General features: G+C 47.7%; 3 protein-coding genes across 3 annotated transcripts; 1 reads left to right on the top strand and 2 right to left on the bottom strand.

Annotated features, from left to right (window-relative positions):
• Positions 1-5,664: 5,664 nt before the first annotated feature.
• LOC131881440 (poly [ADP-ribose] polymerase tankyrase-1-like) lies at positions 5,665-10,833 on the top strand. The gene is made up of 7 exons (XM_059228295.1): positions 5,665-6,370; positions 6,510-8,617; positions 8,707-9,343; positions 9,420-9,779; positions 9,852-9,960; positions 10,034-10,190; positions 10,260-10,833. Exons 1-7 carry the CDS (start codon positions 6,298-6,300, stop codon positions 10,344-10,346), a joined length of 3,531 nt encoding a protein of 1,176 aa, XP_059084278.1. The 5' UTR covers positions 5,665-6,297; the 3' UTR covers positions 10,347-10,833.
• Positions 10,749-11,583, bottom strand: LOC131881449 (sorting nexin-3-like). The gene is made up of 2 exons (XM_059228306.1): positions 11,389-11,583; positions 10,749-11,302 (listed from the first exon to the last, which is right to left on the bottom strand). The coding sequence occupies exons 1-2, from the start codon at positions 11,459-11,461 to the stop codon at positions 10,887-10,889; spliced, it is 489 nt and encodes a 162-aa protein (XP_059084289.1). The 5' UTR covers positions 11,462-11,583; the 3' UTR covers positions 10,749-10,886.
• A 125-nt stretch (positions 11,584-11,708) lies between these two features.
• Positions 11,709-14,424, bottom strand: LOC131881446 (aldehyde dehydrogenase 1A1-like). The gene is given in 5 exon segments (XM_059228301.1): positions 11,709-12,545; positions 13,221-13,606; positions 13,928-13,963; positions 13,966-14,043; positions 14,046-14,424. Coding segments are annotated over 5 exon segments (1,461 nt in total). The 5' UTR covers positions 14,224-14,424; the 3' UTR covers positions 11,709-11,762.
• Between the last annotated feature and the right edge of the window lie 392 nt (positions 14,425-14,816).

Raw genomic sequence — 14,816 nt, 5'->3', positions numbered from 1 at the left:
GAGCTTAAGCCGTTACCGAAAAAAATAACGAGTTACCGTTACGTTCAGAAAAAGATGGCCTAAACCTCCAAGAAAACCTGTCTTATACTTTTCTATTTTTTTAACGTTTAGTAAATATAACTTGAACCAAATGACGAGAATACGAGGGTGCAAAGGTACAAACATGAACTACTCTTATAGAGTAATTCATGGTACAAAGATTCAAGGGTTCGAGGATTAAGGGTTGTTTGGTTTTAATCTTTTTCACTTTTACTAAACATTTTGACAAATATTTTTCATCATTATTTTCATGGTTTGAAAAAAGCTAACATGAGACAAGCATTCCACTGGTATGACGCAAGGAAATCAGGTTTACATTTTAACACTAACTTACGGTTTCCGTCATGCAACTAGTGATGTCAATACTCTAATACTCTTTGTATTTTTATTTTCGTTAGAACCCCAAAGCTCAAAATGATCTTATCAAAGATGAATTTGATTAGGTAAATTCAAACTGTCTATTTCGAAATACCAAGTGAATTTAGGATAGTTCACTCTTAAATTAGGAGGCCTAACCATAGAAAACAAAAGAACTAGAATGCTTAAGGTGAACAGGAGTTGTTCTAGATAAAACTTCATGTTTTCAGGTCACCTGACGGTGGGGTCAAAGGAAAACAAGATTTTGTGAAATCCCTGTTCAAGCAAGTTGAATTATTTCCATGAAACTTTCAATAATCTCGTTTTTTTCTAATTTCTTTTTAAAAAAAACACATGCTTTTTTGGGCATAAGACACATTTTAAAAAAAGATTTATACATTTGCACAGCAAAACACACATGTTATCAATTGCCCTTGTTTATGGTGCATTTACACGAGATATATTTAGACACATGATTTGACAACAATTTAACTCAACTCGAAAATAATATGTAACCAAGTGTGTACATTATTTCGCTTGTGAATGGAGCCCTAATCGAGGTCCTAGAAGCTAAAAAGCTGACATTCCGGTGTGAGACACATCACTACTAGACATTACATGATCCGTGGTGTATGCAGTTGAGGTAATTCTGACATCTCTGTTGTAATGGTTGACAGTATTTCCAAATTTTGTGGGACTGATGGGGAATGGGAACCCCATTCACAATCCTTTGCCATACAAAGGCTCTCTTCTGGTACAGTACATTAAACTGGTTTGAGAAAGTTGTCTGGGCGCTTATTTGGTCTCGCATTTGGGCTAACTTTTGGTTGCGTTAAACCAAACGACCTTTGATCCACCCAAAACGATGCTACCAAAGCCTAAAGTGACAAAAGAGTGTGTGCGTACAAGAACAGAACATTAACGTGTTATGATGGTGCCATGCGTAGATAACCACATATATGGTTGAAGACACCATGGTTTTAGGTCGTTACTACTGATCAGGCTGTCACCCTTATCGTTTTAAGCGTACATATCCCCTGGCGCAAATCCGCTCTGCCCTGCGCTTTGGCCAACGCGAGATCTAGTCATTATATGATCTGTGCTCTATTTACTTGTCAAACTTTGGGTTGCTCAATAAGTTTGCAGTATGATGACAAATGCCTCATGAAACCTCTATTTTCTTGTCTTTTTTCGGGGTTGCTCATTTTATGTGTCATCTACACCATTTAATGGAAAATTATCAAAAAAAGCCCCCTACTTAAACGGAACTACAGAAAAATGACCCACATTGATAGTAATATCATTGTAACATGCAGGTATGATGACTGTTGCCTTGCCAGAATGGTATTTTCTGCAGTTTGAGCAAAAGAGGGGACTGTTTTGTCAATTTTCCCCTGAAGTTATGAAGGCGCATGGGCAAATGTACGACCCAGCTCAAGTAAGTGAAGAACATCGCCAGAACAAGGTTTTGTGAGACAGAGTTGAAGGCACTACGAAATTCTTGAGCAAGCTGGAGTTTGACAAGGTCAACAGGACATTAGTTATGAAATGACAAGTAACGATATTACGTTCCTTTTTTTCAAAAAAGGAACTGCAATTCCATTACATTTTAAAATTGTGTAATTGTAATGACCCAAAAACTAAAAGAATTACTCGTTACTCGTTCCTTTTTCAGCTTCCAGAATGGCCTTTAACTTTTCGCTTATCTGGTAACACTGAACAAACTTAAGACTAATGATTTCCATCATCTTGGCCAATCTATGGAGTGCTTGCTCTGTGCTGACTGCTGAGGGCTCAGGCTTCTTGGCTCAGGTGAGTGACTCCAATCCACTGAAAACCATGGTGGGATAAAATGACATTTCTTTTTGAGGGCGAGTACTCTGGCCTAAGTGCGGTTGCTAGGGCTAAAGTCACTTGTGTCCTTGGTTGGTTAGATTGTAGTGCTAGAAGGAAATTGTGGTCTCAAGATTCGCGTATCGATATTGGTCGTGATTTAAGACTGGAAGGATGTTTTTACTTTTGAATGATTGATTTGACGATTGTCAGACCAAAACTGGATGATTAGGCGGTAAAATTAGAAGACCAATTGTAAGCGCAATTGCCAACTACAAACAGAACTCAATACTTCAGGAGTGTTCATTTTAACTCACTTTGGAATATTTTTTTTTGCGGAAAATGACACTTCGTCATTGTTGTCTAGATGTAAGAAACTTTTTATTCATTATCCAGTTATTAATTGCATCTGCAGCAAGTTTCTTTGACAAATATTTGTATCTGAAAATGTTGGTAGTGAGTTAGTATTACCAAGTGGGGCTTGTCATTTTTTGTGTTGGATGACGCCACGTGCATTCACTTAAAGCACAAGCGTAAATTTGACTATTTTGAAAGATAATTAAGGATTTGTACTGATTTTGGTCAATATTTTGAACAATTTCAACGGAAGATTCGTCATATGCATAGAGGATCAATAGTTGCCAAAAATTCAAAACAAAAATATTAACTGTCTTACAATTTAAGAGGAATAAATAATTTGCATAAGTGACTTTTCAATGTCAAATAATATGGTGAGCTACAATTGGCATAAATGTGATTCATTACATTTCAAAACTACTTGACACTGATCTGGTAACACGAAATATAAAATCATTTATCTACCAATGCAAGTTATTGCTTTTATTAAGGTCAGTTTGTCAAAGATAACTTTGAACTGGCTAATTACATCTTGTTTGAGTTATCTTTGGGGGCCTGGCTCTAAAAGTTGTTAAGGTGTGCGGTTTCAGACATCAAATTCTCAACAAATTGTTAGCAGGACACAATTGGTTTGGATTCAGAATAGGCAGTCATTCTCTAACTATTGATTGAATTTTGATAGCATTGCCTGCTATGGACATCATCTCTTGGAGCATGGGTAGGATTTTGGATGGGTCAGGGAGGAGAAATCACACCCACCCACAGATAATTGATTTGATGCTGACTAAAACGTAGCATCATTGCTTCTCATTGTTGGTTGATGAGCTGACTGGCTGGCCGGCGTGACAAGGCAAACATGACTGTCTTACACCTCTGACCTTACCGCAATCGCAATAACCTACAAATATATAAGCACCAGTTTTTTGGGTGAGCTTGAGAGCTGTCCCACAAAGCCGAAAGCTGTATGGAAGGCATAGAACTAACCTTACAGGCAGAACATGCCTTGCACAGATACTAGTCATGCCTTGCTCACCTTTTCTCATGTTTTGAAGCCTACTTTCCAAGACCACTTGAACCTGATATTGATGGAAAGCTTCACATGGCCATTACTATTTTTAAGCCAGTTTCCAACTGTTTCTTCAGGTTGACCAGATTTGGGGGAAGACTCTTAGATTTGGGAACTTGTAGCACGACAATATTCAAATTAGCTACGTTTTTGCGCCCATTGTATCCTGTTTAAGTCCAGGTTTTTCAAATTGGCAATCTTGCCTCTTGTAGCTCAAACTAAAACTGATGTTCATACACCACCCAAGTCTGGGGTTTTCTCAAGCTGATCATTTGGTCATCCTCGGGGTCTAGGTACCCTTCCCTCACGCGACCTCTGACGGACGAATACTCCCCGACTTGTGCCATTCTCTCGACTCGAACTCCTAGGATTGTCAACTACTGATGGGATAAGGGCAAGTAGAAAGTCATCACAGACACCCAAGTTCAACTTGTTTACAAGCAAAGCTGGGCCAAGTACTAAAACTTGGGCAAGCTTAACACATGCAGAGATCCGCTGCTAACATAGGGTGCCCAGACGGTTAGCTGAGGAAAACCGCAAAATGAGGATTTTTTCTTTGTAGCTAAAGTCAGAGTGCCAGAAATAAACCAGTCATTGAACCAAAGCCACGTTGCTGCCTCACTGTTGGTGCACATTATTGCTTTTCTTGTATAAGCTGACTTAATTTGCTTTGGTATAAAATTTCTTGCATAAGTTTGGCCGCACTATTTTCCCCTCGAGTGTCTGTGTACAAACCGTACAAACCCTAGTTGGGGCAAGTTCCTACTTGGGCAAGTTAAGCACCGGATTACTTGCCCTGTCGGTGCTTGCTTCACATCAGTAGTCATAGGCCATTGAAAAATGTTAATTGGTAGCCCTAGTCGCAAGTTCCCGTAATTATCAATTTCATCCCCATCAGTAATTTTTACCCTCCTATTTTTCTTCTTCGATGTGCCAAGCATCACTACGTTGGTTGGTCTAGTCTAGCTGATGGAACCTCAGATTGGAGCCTCTAGAGCCTACGTACGTAGGTAGTAGGGCTGCCAGTTGACGGAATTCACCGCCAAATAACTCAAAAGTGGCGACATGGAGAAGTCGTTTATGGCTGAAAACTTCAATTGGTGGAAAGACGAAAAAATGGCGGAACAGAAAAAATTGCCGTGGAATGTATTTTGAGTGACGGCAGAGGAATAAGTGGCCGTAAGTGGTGCAATGGACAATCAAGAAGCATTTAGCTATGACTTGTTCTGTTAAGTCGTTGTTTGGAACTGAATAACTTTTTATCTTAGGACGTTTCCTTCGAGTAAGTGGTGCAATGGACAATCAAGAAACATTTAGCTATGACTTGTTCTGTTAAGTCGTTGTTTGGAACTGAATAACTTTTTATCTTAGGACGTTTCCTTCGAGTAAAGAGCTCCACACTACAACTAAAAGCAAAAATTAAGGGCGTTGCGTAGATAAGAAAACGAAATGATTGCCTCGATTGTTCATACAAAAGGATTCTCCGTAGCATCATTCCCAGTACTAAATATGGTTATGATAGGGTTTTCAGTGGGCCAGTCTACTGCAACCATGGGACAAAGGGCTGGTTCAGAGCAGTCTTCAAACATTTCTCCAAATCTCTCTTCAAACTAAATAATAGGTCAGCCAAAACTGTATTAGTATCAACGGAGGGAAATCGGACGAAAGTGGTTAAACAGTATCGGTGCTCTGTTTAAAACAGTTGACGATTTTGGGACTCATCAGTTTTTGTCAGAGACATTCACTTTGAATCTAGTATCACAAGTAATCTCTCTCCTATAAGGAAATATCTGTATGATTCCTGTGAATGGTCTATGCCTAAAACTGAGATTGCTAATAATAGCCTGTGGTTACCCCAATGTGGCCGGATTTGATGTGACGGAATAGGACCATCTCCATGACATGTCATGGCCTTTTTGAAAAGCTGGCAACCCTGGTAGGTAGCGTAGTTGAGCGTGAGCGTAGGTAGGAGGGTGGTGTGTAGCTGGTCCGTCCGTCTGTGTAAGTGTGAGTGACAGTGTGTCTGTCTGTTTGTCAGTCTGGTTCCCTTTATACTGGAAGTTGGTTCGTTCAGCCCCAGAGTGATCCCGGACACCGCGTTCCTGGCCTCCGTGTTCGTGCTTTTTCGTGGTGGGATATATGTGCTCTGGCTTGACCCCCCCCCCCCCCGGACTGCGTCATTAGCCCTCTGCCGCGTCCTCATCCATTTAGCCTTGAATAGTTCACTCCCCAGCCAGCCGACCCGCTCGCTCGAATATGGCTTGACCCAGTCCCTCGCCAGCCCAGGCCCACTCACGCCCACCTCCGCTCCGCCCTCTGGTGTGTCTGGTGGCTTCTTTGGGATTGGCTGTTTCGAGATTGGCGCTGTGGCCGCGCCCCATGACGTCGCACGCCCTCGGATGTGGCCATGGCCCGGAGCCTCCCGGTCCATCTGATTTGGGCTCATCCAGCGGGCCCTCAGCGCCTGCACCCGCACCGACCATCCATGGCAGTCCTATGGGGCGGCCGTTGGGTCTGACTGGCCCGGGTTCGAGTTTGAGCCTGGGGGCCGAACTCATCCGGGTCCATTACGCGTGTCGCCCTCAGACCCCTTACGTGAGCTCTTTGAAGCCTGCAAGAGCGGCGATGTGGGTCGCGTGCGCGAAATGGTCAACCCGGGCAATGTGAACGCTCGTGACACGGCTGGACGGAGATCTTCGCCGCTGCATTTTGCCGCAGGTGAGTTAGTTTTCGGGGGGGGGGGGGGGGGGGTAGGAGGGGCTGCTTCCTGGCTTGCCTGGCTTTCCGTCATTCTGGGTTCAACATCCAATCCAACGGCCTACCCAACTACCTTTTCCTTCCTTCGGCCTCTTTTCAGGTTATGGACGGCGCGAAGCCGTGGAACATCTGCTGACCGTAGGAGCCAATGTGCATTCCCGCGACGATGGGGGTCTCATCCCGTTGCACAATGCTTGCTCTTTCGGCCACGCCGAAGTGGTGCAACTCTTGTTCAACGCCGGGGCCGATCCCAACGCCCGCGATAGTTGGAACTACACCCCGCTGCACGAAGCCGCCATCAAGGGCAAAACCGATGTGTGCGTGCTCCTGCTTCAACACGGAGCTGATCCCTCGGTCCGGAACTCTGAGGGTAAGACCCCGCTGGAGACAGCCGACCCGCTGACCAAACTGGTGCTGACCGGCGAGTTTAAGAAAGACGAATTGCTCGAGGCCAGTCGGAGTGGCAACGAGGAGAAGCTCATGTCGTTGCTCACGCCGCTCAATGTTAATTGTCACGCGTCCGACGGCCGCAAGTCGACGCCGCTCCATTTGGCCGCCGGCTACAACCGGACTCGAATCGTGCAACTCCTTCTTCAGCACGGGGCGGATGTCCACGCCAAAGACAAGGGCGGCTTGGTGCCCTTGCATAACGCTTGCTCCTATGGCCACTTTGAAGTGACCGAGTTGCTGGTTCGACAAGGCGCTAACGTCAATGCCATGGACTTATGGCAATTCACGCCCTTGCACGAGGCTGCCTCCAAGGGGAGGAGTGAAGTGTGCTCCCTACTCTTAAGTCACGGCGCTGATCCCGTGGCCCGTAACTGTCACTCCAAGTCGGCCATCGACGTGGCTCAGTCCCCAGAGCTCAAAGATCGCATTCAGGCCGAGTGGAAGGGTCACTGTCTGCTGGAAGCTTGTCGACAAGCGGATCAGCAGAAAGTGCGCAAGTGTCTGTCCATTTTCACCATCAACTTCAAGCACCCCTATACAATGGACACGCCCATGCATTGTGCCGTCGTGTCTCCCTTCCCCAAGCGCAAAGCCGTGGTGGAATTTCTCCAGCGAAAAGGGGCCAACTTGAATGATAAAAACAAAGACCTCTTGACCCCTTTGCATTTGGCCGCTGATAAGAGCCATTACGAAATCATGGATATCTTGCTAAAGAACGGCTCCAAAGTCAACGCGTTGGACAGCCACGGTCAGACCAGCTTACATCGATGTGCTCGGGAGGGCAATATTCAGGCCTGTCGGATTCTGCTTAGTTTTGGGGCCGATCCCGCCATCGTCTCACTTCAGGGCTACACAGCCGCCCAGTTGGCCACGGATCCCACTCGGACTCTCTTGACCGAGGATCCGCCCAGTAACGGGGCCGTCGGTGCCGACGTTGAGTATCAGCTACTGGAAGCAGCCAAAGCTGGAGACTTGGAATTGGTCAAACGTATCGTCGAGAGCCACCCCCACATAGTCAATTGCCGGGATTTAGATGGGCGTCACTCGACTCCACTGCATTTCGCTGCCGGGTATAATCGTGTGGGTGTGGTCGAGTTCCTCCTCTCCAACCAGGCCGATGTCCACGCCAAGGATAAGGGGGGTTTGGTGCCCCTTCATAACGCTTGCTCTTACGGCCACTATGAAGTCACGGAGTTGCTGGTCAAGCACGGGGCGTCAGTCAATGTGTCGGATTTGTGGAAGTTTACGCCTCTACACGAAGCGGCAGCCAAGGGAAAGTATGAGATTGTGAAGTTGTTGCTGAAGCACGGGGCAGATCCAACGAAAAAGAATCGAGACGGACACACTCCGATCGATCTAGTGAAAGAGGGCGATCAAGATATTCTGGACCTTCTACAAGGAGATTCGGCTCTTCTGGACGCTGCCAAACGAGGCAACTTGACACGAGTGCAGAAACTGCTCACTGCCGACAATATCAATTGCAGAGATTCTCAGGGAAGGAATTCCACTCCATTACATTTAGCGGCTGGCTACAACAACTTGGAGGTGGCTGAATTTCTGTTGGAAAATGGTGCGGATGTGAACGCTCAAGATAAGGGCGGTCTCATTCCTTTGCACAATGCCTCATCTTACGGCCATCTAGACATTGCTGCGCTCTTGATCAAGTTCAAGACTGTTGTTAATGCCACGGACAAGTGGGGCTTCACCCCATTGCACGAGGCAGCTCAGAAAGGAAGGACCCAATTGTGTGCTTTGCTGGTAAGTTGATGTCAGTCTTTCGGTTGTTTTGCTCAATGGAGTTGTAGCGAACTTGTGAATTTGAACAAGTGCTTTATTACTTGTTGTAGCTTAATCACGGTGCCGATCCTACGCTCAAGAATCAAGAAGGCCAGAGACCTTTGGATTTGTGCTCGGCGGATGATGTCAAATGTCTTCTCACCGATGCGATGCCCACCACATTGGCCCTGCCAACCACCAGCAAAGCCAATGCGCCCTCAATGTCTTCCCTCTCCCGCATGGCGGCCATGGGATCGCTACCCGCACCTGCTGGAGCTGCGGCACCGAATTCCGCCTCTAATTCCGCCTCGATTACTTCCACAACTCCTGCCATAACCACCAACGCATCCAGTGGTGCCGAATCAGTGGTCATGCCATCTGGCTCGACCTTTCCTGTGGTACCAGCCATTCCCATTGCCGCACCTGCGGGTGTGGGAGTTGGTTATCCAATGCCGCATCCGGGAGATGGAAGCATGGACTTCACCAAGACCGAAATGGTTACTCCAGAAACGAGCTTGAACATGAGCATGAGCGCCTTTTTGGCTAGCTTGTCATTGGAAGGACTCCGAGAAATTTTCGATCGCGAGCAAGTCACCGTGGATATTTTGGCTGACATGGGCCATGAAGATCTGAAGCAAATCGGTATCACCGCCTTTGGGCATCGTCATAAACTCATCAAAGGATTGGAGAAACTCATGTCCGGCAATGGTAAAGGTTTCGTGCGTTTCCTAATCCTCTGAACAAGAGCTAATAATGTATTGATTGAACCTGCATCTTTTTTTAGCGCCCGTCATTTGGCAACCTCCGCCCAGCTCAAACCACCAATCCACGGTATTGGTTGACATTCCTCCCGAAGATGAGGAGTTCAAGGCCGTCTTTGAGGAGATGCAATCGACCATTCGGGAGCATCGTGATCAAGGTCATGCAGGAGGAGTGTTTCTCAAATATAAGGTGGAAAAGGTTCAGAAGATTCGGAACGTCAAACTTTGGGAGCGATATTCTCATCGTCGGCGTGAAGTGGCTGAAGAGAATCACAACCAGAGCAACGAGCGAATGCTTTTCCATGGGTCGCCCTTCCTCCAAGCCATTGTTCAGAAAGGCTTTGACGAACGCCACGCCTACATTGGGGGCATGTTTGGTGCTGGTGAGTTAACTGTTTACCCCTGGGCGTTTCCATGTCGAGCACGACTGTTATAAGGTGCATTTTATTTTACAGGGATCTATTTTGCCGAACACTCGTCCAAGAGCAATCAATACATCTATGGCATTGGCGGAGGGATGGGTTGCCCTATGCACAAAGATCGATCTTGCTATATTTGCCACAGGTAGGGGAGAATATGCCGCACACTCGAGTCGCTAAGGATTTGTGTTACCGTGAGTGTGGTTTCTTATTTTCAGACAACTGTTATTGTGTCGAGTCGCTCTTGGCAAGTCATTCCATCAATTTAGTGCAATGAAAATGGCACATGCCCCGCCAGGCCATCATTCAGTGGTGGGTAGACCCTCTGTAGGCGGGCTCTCATTTCCAGAATATGTCGTTTACCGCGGAGAACAGGTACGGTTGAACAAGAAAAATACATTTGCCCTCCATGATATCCTTCCTCCAATGTTTCTTTTTTCCCAGGCCTATCCAGAATATCTGATAACCTATCAAATTGTCAAACCCGAACCTAGCGCCCTTGAGGAGGCCGGAATCGAAGTAACTCCATAAACTCCAATGACCACGATCTTGCCCTCGCTCCGCCTTCGCCTCCACGCCAATCCTCCCCCTTCCGGCTGCCCTCTTCCGAGAGAAAACTCCGCCAATCTCGTACATAGCTTCAATTCAGGGGAATAAGTCGAGTTTGGTCACGTACACATATCCATTTTGTATGTACCGGATAGACTTATTCCCCACGCCCTTTCCACGATACTAATGATACCGATGACGTTTCGATGAATTTCTCATCTCCATGATGTAACAGAGAAATCAACCTTATTCAGGTCTCGAGGCGAGTGATGCCCTCCTAACTTAAACTTTCCTCCCTAGCCTACATATAAGCAAACAAACAACCAATACCTATCACGAGGGTTGCTTTGTATGTGACGATACTGTGATGTTCCTTTCTCTCTCTAATGAAGAAAATTTCGCTCTATTTTGAAGAAAAACACGATGCTCGTATTAATTATGATAATATACATATATCTATCCGAACAAACTTGATAGCTCTCATTTCTACTTCGCTTGTCAGGCCTGCTTGGAGACCAATCCTTAATGCTTGACCTTCCCGGGGAGAAATCCATCTTTATCTAGCTTCTCCTCCTGCAAAAAGGCGTGAATTGACTTCTCGTTCTGAACTAAAGGATGAGCTGCTAGACTGTTGATGAATTCTTCCAGTCCTGATCTCCGGGCCTCGATGAACTCGTCCTCAAAAATACCGTCGTCTTGACTCACGAAGGGCACTTGCTTCATCCAACCCTTGCCCGGAAGCTCGGGCACGTTGATCTTCACATCCCGCTTGATCTCGGATCTTAACCATTCGAACTCACTGTAACGCCTTCGACACACACACTCCTTGAGCTTGAAGATGGGCAAATTGGTCTTCATCCGAATCTCATAGTCGGTGTAGCGTTGCTTGCCATACCCGTGGGTGAGAGGCTTGCCCACTTCGATCTCCAAGAAGTTGGCTAAGAAAGGGAAGTCAGCATTGTTCACAATAAAAACAAAGCTCCATAATGAATGAATAAATGAATTGTCGCAATCCCATAGTCACCTGGTGGGTTGTAGGCGTCGTCTAACGATTGCTTGGCGAATTGAATTCGCTTGGTAGCATCGTCTAAACTCATCTCGTTTCAGGCAAATGTGAACACTTCGTGTTGCGACCAAAGCCAAAACTACCTTAAATCCAGACAAAAACTCCCCCTGGCTTTTTTCCATTCATTTCTCGGCCTCGAATAATTATCTTATCTAGACTCGTGGCGGGAACTAGCATTCAAAGGGCTTATTTGGCCAAGCGAGAGAAAGGTGACTTAATTTTTTTTATATGTCAGAGTCAGAGGGTTTTTCCATTGGAACGAATGATAATTTGAAATATTCCTTTTTCTTTTATATTTCAGTAGCTCGTCTAGAGGGTTCAGAAAATATTAGTTAAGAGTTCTTTTGCGGTATGGCCATGGTCACCGTTTTGGTCTCGAGGTATTCCTTCACGCCTTCGGGACCGAGTTCGCGCCCCTGTCCGGATTGCTTGAAGCCGCCAAACGGGGTCTGAGCCACAACAATATCATAGCAATTGATCCACACCGAGCCCGCTTGAGCGGCTTGGGCGAACATCATGGCTTTGTTGATATCCCGGGTAATGATACCGGCGGCTAGACCGTATTGAGTGGCATTGGCTCGTTCCACCATTTCATCCATGGTGTGGAACTTGAAAATGGACTGAACCGGGCCAAAAATCTCCTCCCGAGCAATCCGCATGTCATCTTGGACCCCGGAAAACACGGTAGGCTCAACGAAGAAGCCTTGGGAGCCGTGACGACTTCCTCCCGTTTCGAGGATGGCGCCCTGGCTCTTTCCACTTTCGATGAGGTCCAAGATCTTGTCGAACTGAGCTCGATCGATCTGGGGACCTTGATCGACCTCGGTCCAGGGATCACCTACCGTTCGACGCGAGGCCATGGCTTTGGCCTTGGCCACAAACTGATCGTAGATTCCAGCTTGAACAAACGTCCGTGAACCCGCACAACAGTTCTGGCCGTGATTGGCGAAGATGGCGTCGTAACAGATTTTCACCGCCTCGTCCAGATCGTGGGCGTCATCGAACACCACCAACGGACTCTTACCGCCTAACTCCAACGAGACCCGCTTCAAGTTGCTGGCCCCGGCAGCTTGCATGATCAGCTTGCCTACCTCCGTGGACCCCGTGAAGGCCACCTAAGGGACGAAAATCAACAAACCAGAGTAAAATAAATTTTGGATGGCATGGATTCCTATTCAATTATTTTACGACATCAATGAATAGCATTACTTTTTTGATTACATTCCATCTTGACATTTTTGGCCACCAATTTAGAAAATATTTTTTTACAAGGAGAAGAAGCTGATGAATAACATTAAGAATACAAATAGAAGTTACGTTGAGGGGAGGGGGCAGCAGGCATGGGGCTGGCAAACCGAAAATTACTGGATAAATTCACAGAATGGCCATGAATGAAAGCTCAAAGTGTAATGGTAATTGGTTTTTGAAATAGGTCAATGACATTGACTGATGCGCATTTATTTCCCGACAATTCTGGGGCCGAGTCATGGCCAGGGGATAATTGGGATATTTTTTCGGAATATCCGTGGTTCACGAGAGGAACGAGGCCAAATGTTGCTCAATGACCTAAGCCCAATGGGCGCCTTACGCGTATTCACAAGAGAGTGACTTTTTCGGTCATGAAGGGGTAGGCATCGATGAGCTCCGACCTCACGCACACTCTCAAGACTAGGGCCGGCCTGGTAACGCGGCTCAAAGCCAGGCTTTGGGTTTCAAGATTTCGGTCGCATTCGGGGGGCCTAGCTTAACCGTCATTTCGTTCAGGGACCCATGAAACAACCGGGACTGACCTTCTGAATGTCGGGATGATGGGCCATAGCCGCCCCAGCCGTGGGGCCGAAGCCGGGCACGACGTTGATTACGCCGGCCGGGAAGCCCACCTCCCGGGCCAAGTGGGCCATGTACAGGGCGCTGAGCGGGGTTTGCTCGGCCGGTTTCAGGATCAAGGTGCAGCCCGCAGCCAAGGCCGGCCCCCATTTCCAGCACAACATGGCCACGGGGTAATTCCAGGGAATGATTTGCCCGACTACGCCCATGGGCTCTGGACGCGTAAAGGTGAAGAAAGAGCCGTCTACCGGGATGGTTTGCCCATGGATCTTGTCGGCCCAGCCCGCAAAATAGCGCAAGCAATCCACCGAGGCCGCCACGTCCTCCAACGACGTGGCCAAAGGCTTGCCTGGAAAGATTGGCGTACACAAGTCAATGGGGGTCAGGGCCCGCCCTGGAGGCTGAAAGCGGGCCAGTCGGCACGGACTCAACAGGCCCCAATGGCCCTAATGGCCCCAAGCAGCAGGACATTCATTTTTGTTGGTCTTTAAGCTTCATGGGCGGTATTGCCCGCCCCCCCCCCTTCCTTGTCCCTCCCCACTAAAGAAGGTCAAATCCAGCCAGCGAAGACCTCTGAAGTAACTAAGTAAGTAGATATTCCACTTTCCACCCGGACCCCATTGAGAGGCGGGTTCAAGCGTCGGGGCGGGCGTTGGGGTGGGCCACTCACCATTGTCCAGCGTGTCCAAGGCGGCAATGTAGTCCGATCGCGATGCATGGCCGCCGCCAGTTCGTGCAAGAGTTGGCCGCGTTGGGAGGCGTCCAGCGTGCGCCAAGCCGAGCCCGGCTAAAGGCCCGTTGAGCGCCGGGCACGGCTCGATCGACATCGGCTACATCGGCCTCGGCCACCTGGGCAATCTCGGTCTCGGTGGCCGGATTGAGCGTGGCGAACGTGCGTCCGGACAACGCGTCCACAAACTCGTTGTCGATGAAAAGCTGCGTGAACCGGACGGTGGGCGGCGCCATTTTGACGGGTCCCGTGCTGTGGCCTTAGTTAGGGGCGGGAATCCACGATGGGCGGTCTGGTCGAGACGAGCGATGGGCCTACACTAACTCTTCCGTCCGCCACGTCCTCCAACGGACCAACGGAGGTTCACGATCCAAACCTGATTTTTTCGTGAAACAACGTACTTACGTCAGAACTGGATCGGACCTCTAGGCGGGGGGGGGGCATCCAGTGCACGTCTCCAGCTTGAATTCCTTGAAACCCCGCCGGGCGGGTCATGGGCGGCCATCTTCAGTGTGTCGACTCGGTAGTCAGTATCTGCTACCCGGCCCACCATAACCGGAAACTGAGCTGGTTGGACACTTGCGATCCACCCGGTTGGACGAGAAAAATACACTCGCCACCTAGGTTGCGCCAGAAACTAGTCCCCACTTTCCGAAGATTTGATGGTGGTCGCCGCATCACTTCCAACCATAGAAAACCATAACATATGAAGTTATCTATGCTTCCAACATAAATCAGACATCGATCTTCGGCGCAAGGTCCACTCGGTTCGTTGGAGCCCAACTAAAACCACTGGACACCCCGATTGAATGATGGCTTTCAACGAAAC

Source organism: Tigriopus californicus, chromosome 5, assembly GCF_007210705.1.
Source record: "Tigriopus californicus strain San Diego chromosome 5, Tcal_SD_v2.1, whole genome shotgun sequence".
Lineage (NCBI taxonomy): Eukaryota > Metazoa > Arthropoda > Copepoda > Harpacticoida > Harpacticidae > Tigriopus > Tigriopus californicus.
The sequence above is the reverse complement of the archived record's forward strand: the minus strand, read 5'-3'. Positions and strand labels throughout refer to the sequence as shown.